The sequence below is a fragment of the Terrapene carolina genome, unplaced genomic scaffold, assembly GCF_002925995.2.
Source record: "Terrapene carolina triunguis isolate 2854851 unplaced genomic scaffold, T_m_triunguis-2.0 Scaffold58, whole genome shotgun sequence".
In the NCBI taxonomy this organism is placed as follows: domain Eukaryota; kingdom Metazoa; phylum Chordata; order Testudines; family Emydidae; genus Terrapene; species Terrapene triunguis.
The window spans coordinates 93376977-93387557 of record NW_020664409.1 but is presented as its reverse complement, the minus strand read 5'-3'; the positions used below and the strand labels follow the sequence as shown (position 1 = coordinate 93387557).

At 43.7% G+C, this 10581-nt stretch overlaps 1 protein-coding gene across 2 annotated transcripts in view; it reads left to right on the top strand.

Moving 5' to 3' along the window:
• The window catches only part of ATAD2 (ATPase family AAA domain containing 2), an 87003-nt gene that overhangs the window by 25663 nt on the left and 50759 nt on the right, over positions 1-10581 (top strand). The window contains exons 11-13 of one of the 2 annotated variants that reach the window (XM_026646310.1): positions 3410-3521; positions 7471-7561; positions 8114-8428. In XM_026646310.1, the coding sequence (XP_026502095.1) occupies positions 3410-3521; positions 7471-7561; positions 8114-8428 (518 nt within the window). Of the gene's footprint in view, positions 1-3361; positions 3522-7470; positions 7562-8113; positions 8429-10581 lie in introns of both variants that reach the window. The other variant, XM_026646317.1, reaches the window with a different exon arrangement.

Here is a 10581-nt window from a genome sequence, read left to right as displayed (position 1 = left end):
AACGTGAGGACAGGAGGGACCAACGTGAGGACAGGAGGGACCAACGTGAGGACAGGAGAGACGCTCGAGATGAGAGGTGGCGGCAGGAAGATCAGAGGAGTCGGGAAGCAACGCTGGGGCTACTGCGAGAGCAAACAGACATGCTCCGGCGTCTGGTGGAGCTTCAGGAACGGCAGCTGGAGTACAGAGTGCCGCTACAGCCCCTGTATAACCCCCCTCCCCCCTCACCATGTTCCATAGCCTCCTCACCCAGACGTGTAAGAACGCGGGGGGGGAGGCTCCGTACACCTTCCCATTCCACCCCAGTGGACAGCCCAAGCAAAAGGCTGTCATTTTTTTTAGCCTTTTTTTAGTGGCCTTTTCCTTCCCTCCTCCCAAACCCCACCCAGGTTCCCTCCCTCTTTTTATAATCTATGAATAAAGAATAAATGATTTTTAAACGATAGTGACTTTATTTGGTTTGAAAGCAAGCTGGGGGAAGGGGGAGGGTGGGTTACTTACAGAGAATGAGTCAATAAAGGGGGCGGGTTTTCATGAAGGAGAAACAAACAGAAATTTCACACTGTAGCTTGGCCAGTCATGAAACTGGTTTTTAAAGCTTCTCTGATGCACACTGCTTCCTGGTGTGCTCTTCTAATCTCCCTGGTGTCTGGCTGCGTGTAATCAGCAGCCAGGCGATTTGCCTCAGCCTCCCACCCTGCCATAAAGGTCTCCCCCTTACTCTCACAGAGATTGTGGAGCACACAGCAAGCAGAAATAACAATGGGGAGATTCCTTTGGCTGAGGTCAGAGCGAGTCAGTAGCGATCTCCATCGACCTTTTAAACGGCCAAATGCACATTCTACCACCATTCTACACTTGCTCAGCCTGTAGTTAAACAGCTCCTGACTCCTGTCCAGGCTGCCTGTGTATGGCTTCATAAGCCATGGCATTAAGGGGTAGGCCGGGTCCCCAAGAATAACTATTGGCATTTCAACATCCCCAACGGTTATTTTCTGGTCCGGGAAGTAAGTCCCTTGCTGCAGCCCTTTAAACAGAATAGTGATCCTGAAGACGCGAGCATCATGAACCCTTCCCGGCCAGCCCGCGTTGATGTTGGTGAAACGTCCCTTGTGATCCACCAGTGCTTGCAGCACCATTGAAAAGTATCCCTTGCGATTTACGTACTGGCTGCCCTGGTTCTCCGGTGCCAAGATAGGGATATGGGTTCCATCTATCGCCCCACCACAGTTAGGGAATCCCATTGCAGCAAAGCCATCCACTATGACCTGCACATTTCCCAGAGTCACTACCTTTCGTAGCAGCACCTCAATGATTGCTTTGGCTACTTGCATTACAGCAGCCCCCACAGTAGATTTGCCCACTCCAAATTGATTCCCAACTGACTGGTAGCTGTCTGGCGTTGCAAGCTTCCACAGGGCTATCGCCACTCGCTTCTCAACTGTGAGGGCTGCTCTCATCTTGGTATTCTGGCGTTTCAGGGCAGGGGACAGCAAGTCACAAAGTTCCATGAAAGTGCCCTTACGCATGCGAAAGTTCCGCAGCCACTGGGAATCGTCCCAGACCTGCAACACTATGCGGTCCCACCAGTCTGTGCTTGTTTCCCTTGCCCAGAATCGGCGTTGCATGGCTAGAATCTGCCCCATTAACAACATGATCTCCAAAGCACCGGGGCCCGTGGTTTGAGAGAATTCTGTGTCCGTGTCCATGTCCATGTCCTCATCACGCTGGTCGCTGCGCTCCCGCCGCCGCTGCCTCCTCGCCTCGTTTTTCTGGTCCAGGCTCAGCATAAACTCCACGAGAATGCGCGAGGTGTTTACAATGTTCATGACTGCTGTCTGGAGCTGAGCGGGCTCCATGCTTGCTGTGGTATGGAGTCTGCAGTGTTCACCCAGGAAAAAAGGCGCGAAATGGTTGTCTGCCGTCCGTTGCTTTCATGCAGGGAGGGAGGGAGGGGTGAGGCTGTACCCAGAACCACCAGCGACAATGTTTTGGTCCCATCAGGCACTGGGATCTCAACCCAGAATTCCAATGGGCAGGGGAGACTGCGGGAACTATGGGATAGCTATGGGATAGCTACCCACAGTGCAACGCTCCAGAAATCAACGGTAGCCCCGGTACATGGACGCACACCACCGAATTAATGTGGTTAAAAACCGAATTAATGTGCTTAGTGTGGCCGCGCACAATCGAATTTATACAATCTGTTTCCCAAATTCGAATTATCTAAATTCGAATTAATCTCGTAGTGTAGACATACCCTCAGGGTGTGAAAAATCCTCACCCCTTAGACATGTAGCCGTAACAACCTAACACCTCATATAGACAGCACTAGGAAGAATTCTTCCGCTTACCTAGCTACCACCTCTCTTGAGGTGGATTACCTACCCTGATGGGAGAATCGCTCCTGTTAGCATAGGTAGTTTCTACACTGAAGCGCTACAGCTTTTTAACTGTAAACAAGCCCCAGGTCTTCTGGGGTGCCAAAAGCTCCAGCTGTCAACACCTCTAGCTTTCCTGCAACAACTTTACCATTTGGCACTTTTAATACAGAAATTGGCAATACATTGAAACTTTGGGCCAGTGTAAAAATGAATAACATTAAAAAATAACTATGGATGACATACAGGCCAGCACAGCAATAAATGGAAGAGAGCTTGGAGAGGGGTATTTGCATAACTTGGGATTCCCTGCTGTATAAGTATCAGAGGGGTAGCCGTGTTAGTCTGGATCTGTAAAAAGCAACAGAGTCCTGTGGCACCTTGTAGACTAACAGATGTGTTGGAGCATAAGCTTTTGTGGGTGAATACCTACTTCGTCAGACGCATGTGTCCCATGTGTCTGACGAAGTGGGTATTCACCCACGACAGCTTATTCTCCAACACATCTGTTAGTCTATAAGGTGCCACAGGACTCTTTCCTGCTGTACAAGTTAGGCTTGACCAAAGTATACTTATTACAAGTAATACTATTGTTTGTATTGAGTAATGCCTAGAGGCCCTATTCATATTGTGCTAGGGTCTGTACAGACATGCCCTCTTTGGGGAGGGCATCATATTGTTACTTAGATTGCAAGTAAAATCTTTGCTTTTTGAATCCAAAAGGTAAACTAAGGCTTGTTCAAGACTTGATTCTATCATGGTGTGTTTTTGGTCTTTGTTTGCTTATCTCGGGGGGGGGGGGGGGGAGAATGTTCTGCACAGAACATCATAAAAGACTCTTGACTGAACACTTTTACTAACCAAAAAATAATTCCAGCAACAAAAGCTTTTCCTCTCTTGATTGAAACTTGGGAAGAGAGGTTACGCTCAATGTAACATAGGCTTAGTTAACTGAGTGAATAAAAGCATTTCTCTATCAGTTCTATTGTATCTACGCTACTGGCACTTATGGATGGCTTGGATAGCAGAGGAGAAATTGTGGTAATCGGAGCTACCAACAGACTGGATTCAATAGATCCTGCTTTACGAAGACCTGGGCGTTTTGACAGAGAATTTCTTTTCACCTTGCCAGATAAAGAGGTAAAATCTTTGATTCAACCCTAACAATAAGGTGTCAAATTATTTCTTTATAGCATAAGCCACAGTGTATTGTGGAGTAATGAAGGATGTTTGGGAATGGTGAAGTTGGGATTCTGTGCTTTACTACTTGAGTGATAAAGAGGTAATATATTGTTTCTTGTAGAGTGTAGGTAGGATACTGAAAACACCACTTGTACAAAACACTTTCATTGACCATCAATTTTGTAACACTAGTTCCACTCTGATCATGCAAATAATGACACTTAATGATGCAATTACAGTGGCCTTCAATTAGCAGTAAAATATGGCAGTGTATATAGTAGAGAGAACCTGGAAATGAGAGAATGCTATATGTGACAGATAACTACATTTAATTATGAGCCACCCTTGGATTAACGTTTTAAATGTGCTCCATCTTACTTAAAACTTCTGATTGTTAGCCCGGCTCAAAGTTGCATTTGTGAAAATTTAATTTGTGTTATTTACATCTGGGTGGTGGGCAACCCTGCTAGACTCATTTTAATCTGAAGTTTGTGTTTTGATATGGATATCTGTTCTGCTGTTTTGAGGTTTTTGGGATTTTGTGTGTGTGTGTGTGTGTGTGTGTGTGTGTGTGTGTGTGTGTGTGTGTTTTAAATCCCCATCTAGTAATGTATTTAAACAAACGTTTATCTTTTAAGTGTGTGAATAGTCACATGGTGAAGTTGGGCGCAGTGCTTAAAGTGCTACGATGTACCACTGCCTAAAACATTTGAATTCATCATTAACATTCTGTGGTTAGGCTTGGCAGCATTTTATTGTAATTGATGTGTGTCAGTAAAAAATATTGACTGGTAACAGTCAGTGGGAGTGCAACCTCCCCCGACCCTCCTTGCACCTGCAGAAATCTAGTGTCAGTGGCCCTGCAGCAGTACAGAGAGCCCACTGCAGCTCCATTGTCACAGCCACACTCCCATGGCAGCAGGGCTGCAGAGGGCTTCTTGCACAGCTGGTGACACAGTCCCTGCAGGCGGAAGGTGCAGGCAAGGCTGCTGTCTTGGTGTGGCAGAGCAGAGACACCCTGGCCAGGAGAACGAGCCTCCAGCCACACAGGGGAGGCCACCCCACTGCTGAATGGCTCTTGGCTGGGGACACAGCTGGGGACAGAGCCATTCAGCAGTGGGGTGGCCTCCCCTGAAGCTGGGGATTTGTCTTCCTCGTGACAGCCCTGGCCCTGGGTCTCTGCGCTGTCCCACCAGCAGGGCCAGCTCCAGGCACCAACTTAACAAGCAGGTGCTTGGGGCGGCCAAGGGAGAGGGGCGGCACCTGCGGCAATTCGGGGGCGGCAGGTCCCTCACTCCCTCTAGGAGCGAAGGACCTGCTGCTGAACTGCCGCCGCCAATCGCGGCTTTTTTTTTTTTTTTTTTGCTTGGGGCGGCAGAAATGCTGGAGCAGGCCCTGCCCACCAGGATCGCAGCCTTTCTCTCACTTGCAGGAATTAGGTGTCACCAACCCCATAACCATGCAAAGAACCCTCTGCAGCTCAAGTATTGTGGCCCCACTCACTCACCAGCCAGTATTGTGGGGGACGTCCCCTGGCAGGAATGGTTCATTAGCACCCCACAGCTGAATGATCATCCTCCTCTTCCTTTCAGTCCTGGCCTGGAGTTTCTGCTTCCACTGTACCTTGGGCTCCATGTCCATGCAGGCAGCCACCCGTAGGCCCACTGGCAGTGCTTGGTGCTCCTGCAGCCATGCTGTCAGCAGTGTTCTAACCCTAACCTTACTCCTCTATAATTTCTAGCTACTGTATCTGAAGAAGTGAGGTTCTTACCCACGAAAGCTTATGCTCCCAATATTTCTGTTAGTCTTAAAGGTGCCACAGGACCCTCTGTTGCTAGCTACTGTAAAACACTTAAAAATATGAAGGATATTGTTTTTTTATTTTTATTTTTTTATTTTTAATCCTGGTACCTAGTGACAGATATTTCTAATCATACTAAAATAATTGAAACCCAAGGAAAGAGGTGCAGGTTAGCTCAGATTCAACACAGAATATGATTAGGTTACCTATTTGGCATTATTGGATTGAAGTTGTCTAGTGTAATAGTCATTTTTGTTGGTAGATTCTTAGTGCTTGTTCTCTTACATACTTGAACTGGGCTGTGGCAAACATTCAAATTCAGCTGGGATGAAGAGCTTTAAATTTTGTTCCATTTTGCTGAAAATGTTCCTGCTGTTTAATCAAAAGTATGAGTTGAAATATTAAATATTAATAACTCAGAATAGCTAGTCCTTCTCCTTGATGTCAAAAACATTAAGCTGAGGGTCTTCTGTTTCATATAAAATAAAAATTAAGGAAATGGGAGTTGCACTATAATAAATTTGGGGATAGCTTGACACTGTAGAAGTAGATGGCTAGGTCCAAAGATCTATAATCCAGATTTTTTCCTCCACATGCTGCAAAAGGATGGAAGGCTTGAAGGTTCTTGTCCTAATTGTACGTCCGTCTCACCTCTACTTCCCTGATGCACGTGTCTATAAGTCTACCAATTGAGGCATGTGGAAATGATATCTTCCGCTTACTGTATTTTTACTTCTCTCTGTGTTACCACCTTTTAAAAAGGAACTGGTGACACAGTTATTCTATGGAGCAGAGCTGTCTGGGCCACTCAAGGCTCTAAGGCATTGTGAACCTTTGAATTTTGTCTTAGTAAAGCAGAACTCCTGGGGAAATGATCTGTTAAGATCTTTTAGAGTAAACATCGGTATTGGTAAAAATCATTTTAAAGTAAATGACACTTGAGATTGAAACCAACTTTCACTGTATGATGAGGTTTACAGACCCCATACTAACCTAGAGCAAGGCATGGGGCAGTACTGGGCAAGGGAGGCCACATTCCTTAGCAGCTGCCAGGCATGCTGCAGTTGGAGGGACAGCTTAAAAGGGCATTGGGAGCCCAGAGGCAAGGTGGAGAAAGAGCTACGGGCTGTACCAGGAAGTGAGGCTGACACTGTGAACTGTTGGGAAGAGTGACTACAGCATTAGTAAGGCCACTGTGGAAGCAGTGATCCATATTCTCCACCCCATTTTGCAGTTGGGAACACAAGAGAGGCCTCAAAGGAGGAGACATTGTTCCCTGGTGGACTGTGCTGATACTGTACTGCTAAGACTGGGACCACGTCCCAGACAGAGGAGCCACAGCCCAGTAGGAAGTGATCCGTAAGGCAGTGTAACTTGGGGAGGACCAAGTGGTCCAGACAGTGCACCACTCCTTTAGGACCCTGGGTTGGGACCCTGTCGGGGTGGTTACCCCGCTCCTGCCCTGAAGGGCTTAAAACAGTCCTGGGAGAGGGCTGTGGCAGAGGAAAAGCTGGGCTGATTGCAGAGAGAGGGGGGAGGGATAGCTCAGTGGTTTGAGCATTGGACTGCTAAACCCAGGGTTGGGAGTTCAATCCTTGAGGGGGCCACTTAGGGATCTGGGGCAAAATCAGTAATTGGTCCTGCTAGTGAAGGCAGGGGGCTGGACTTGATGACCTTTTGGGGTCCCTTCCAGTTCTATGAGATAGGTATATCTCCATATATTATTATCTTGAACTTGTGATTCTATAAATTTTGGGAAATTTTCCTTAGGGAAAATATATCGTTACCAACCTGAGCTAGAAGTGGAGAGAATTCTTCCAAGATCATTAGGCTTAAACTTAAGAAAACTCACTTTTTGTCCTGGGAGCTTTCAATGGCTTTGCTTGTTAAAAGGAACGCCTGAAAAGAAGTGTGTCCAATTTAAGAAGCATCTAAAACCTTAAATTTGTTGAAAGCAGCAGTCACTATTTTAGGCAAGTAAATTCTAGTAATATATCAACATTTCCTTTTTAAGAAGAGGTGATTATATTGTCATCTACTTTAACCTAAAGATTTTTACAGGAAAAACAGGATGTGCTCTTTTTTTTAAAAAGTCTTTATTTCTAGGCTAGAAAAGAGATTCTCAAGATTCACACGAGAGACTGGACCCCTAAGCCATTGGACACGTTTCTTGAAGAGTTAGCAGAAAAATGTGTTGGTAAGATTAAGAACCAAAAGTTATCAGAGAATACAAGTGACTAACCTCTAGGTTAGCACATATAAAAATAACAATTTTTCATCTAAAAGCTTAATACTAAGATTATTTAATTAAAATACTTATTTTTCTTTGATTTTTTCATCCACTAATTGTTAGGGTTTTCTTTTATATGAAGATAGACATTTATTTTTAACAAAACTCACACTTTCACCATTTTTCTGGCAAAGGGAGCTGGATGCAGTTCTCTTTTAGAAGTCCATCTAGGCCACTAAGAACCCAATCTTGTAATGAGTCTGCTCAGGGCCCCACTTACCTCAGTGGGGCTTTGCACAGGCAGAGAAGACCACCAGCAGAGTAGTTGGGCAGATAGGAGAATGAGGCATTTCCTACCTATATCCCTTCCTTTTTTCCCCAGAAGGTCGAGCCAATTGCCTCTGTTAGGCTTCATCTCCTGCTGGGCCAGATAGTTACATACTCTAGCTTTGTATATGCTGCTTCTAGACCTTTTTTGATTGTCTGAGACAGAACTAAATTTCACTTATTTGTTCATAGGATATTGTGGTGCAGATATTAAGTCCATATGTTCTGAAGCTGCTTTGTGTGCTTTGCGCCGACGTTATCCTCAGATATACACTAGCAGTGAGAAGTTGCAGTTGGATATCTCTTCTATTAAAATAACAGCTAAGGATTTTGTTGTGGCTATGCAGAAGACTATACCAGCTTCTCAAAGAGCTGTGACTTCACCTGGCCAAGCACTCTCAGCCATTTCGAAACCACTGCTTGAAAAAACACTTCACAGAATTCTAGGAGCCCTACAAAGAGTGTTTCCACACGTGGAGCTTGGAATAAAAAAAGGACAAAAGACAGGTAAAACACTCCTTTTACTATTATTTTATTAATTTATTTTGAATTCTTGCATATCTCTATCAAGGTAAAGGCTTTTCTTTAATTTGTGACATTAACACATTCAATCTATTTACATTTCCCAATTTTTGTGTGTGTGTAGACTTTTGGACAGTAGAACTTTGGTTATTTGTGAGGGCTGAGTCTTCCATGATTCTGTGACTGTGGAATCTACCCCAGATACAGAATTTTGTTGAAAGAAATTTAGGCTTAACTTCATACCTTACATTTACAAGAACATCCCATATGTAAAATAGTGCATACAGTAGAACCTCAGAGTTATGAACACCAGAGTTACGAACTGACCAGTCAAACACACACCTCATTTGAAACCAGATGTACATAATCAGGCAGCAACAGAGACGAAAAAACCCCCAACCAAATACAGTACAGTACTGTGTTAAACTTAAACTACTAAAAAAAAAATAAAGGGAAAGCTGCAGAAGAAAAATGCTTAGTAAAGTTTCAAAGCGGCATTAAGTCAATATTCAGTTGTAAACTTTTGAAAGAACAACCATAACGTTTTGTTCAGAGTTATGAAGAACCTCCACTTCTGAGGTGTTTATAACTGAGGTTCTACTGAAATTGTATTCCTTTGTCCTGAGATATCATGAAATAACAGATCTGAGAGGTATGAACCACACTCCTTCATCTCAGTGTGGTAATGCTAAAGCCCAGAACATGGGAATTGTCATATTGGAGCAGACCTTGATTGTCTCCAAAAATGGCCATCACCAGATTCTTCAGAGAAGGTGCAAGAAACCCCCCAGTAGGCAGATGTGGAATAATCTAGATGCCTGGTAAAGTCTCCTCATAATCCCTAATAGGTAGGGATTGGTTGCAGAACCTAAAGTATGAGGATTTTATGTCCCTCCCCAAACCTTTTTAACATTAACTGTTATAATTCTGGAAATTCTGCTTATACATAAACATCCAATCCCTCTCTGAACAACTTCAAAACTTTGTCTTTACTGAGAATTAATAGTCCTGATTTCAGTCATGACTAGCAATCATTGTATCGTGATGTGTACAAACCTCTGCCCACCAGCGGTTAAGGAAGAGGAAATTTATTCCTTCCAGCTGCCATATATCCAGCTCCTCTTCTACCCTTTTCTGAAGCTAAAGCCTCCAGTTTTCCGCTTGACAACATATACGCTGCACTTGCATATGAGCATACAGAATTGTGCTCTTGAAAATTTGAAAAAAGCATAAAGTAACCTGTAAAATACTTAACAATTATAATTTATATCTAATTTAATTATTACTCTACAACTTGCATTCAGAGCTATTCTAATAAGCATCACTCTCCTGCAGAATTAGAGTTCATGTTATGCAGAGTGCACCGGGTCTACTTGCCTTCAAGTATAATGGCTTTTTCCAGGCATAGAAACCATGGAATTTTTGCCCTGAGGAATTTTATAATCCAATGTATAATTGTTTTAGTATTTGCACTGTAAGTGGCAATCCTTCACATAGTCTAACAGCTATATGTTATTTGCACTTTTATATATTTAGTCTGGGAACATGATGTAGTAAAATCTCATTCCTTGGGCAAATTAGTGATCAAAAAGTAAGAGGGGTGACATTTAATTTGTATAAATACACAGAATTTTAATTTCAGTTGTCACCCTCAGTGGTATGGTGGGGAAGGCAGTACTCGCTGCCTTCCGAGCTCCAGGTCCTCTGGCTGGTGGAAATTTTGATAATAGTGTCATGGGAAATCGGCCAAGTTGGGTATCATTCAAAAGCCCTGTCTCCCACAAACACAGTAGTACCAAACATGACAAGTTTAGAAAAACTATGTAGCTATATATTCTAGAAAATGTTTTAAAATAAACTTTTTAAAATTATACTTTAACACAGGGGTGCATTACAATAATAATAATAAAAAAAGACATTGATACTCTTAGGAAAGTTAGCCTTGATGTATAGGATTGAAAACATTTATTCATCAAAGTAGTCTCTGTCTAGGGACACCACTACTAGACACATTGTTACACTGATCCTCATCTGTGCTGCACTCTTTTTCACTGGCCAAAAAAAAAAGAAGGTAGGATCAGAGTCTAAAATAGGGAAAGAACAGGTCAAAAATTACTTAGACAAGTTAGATGTCTTCA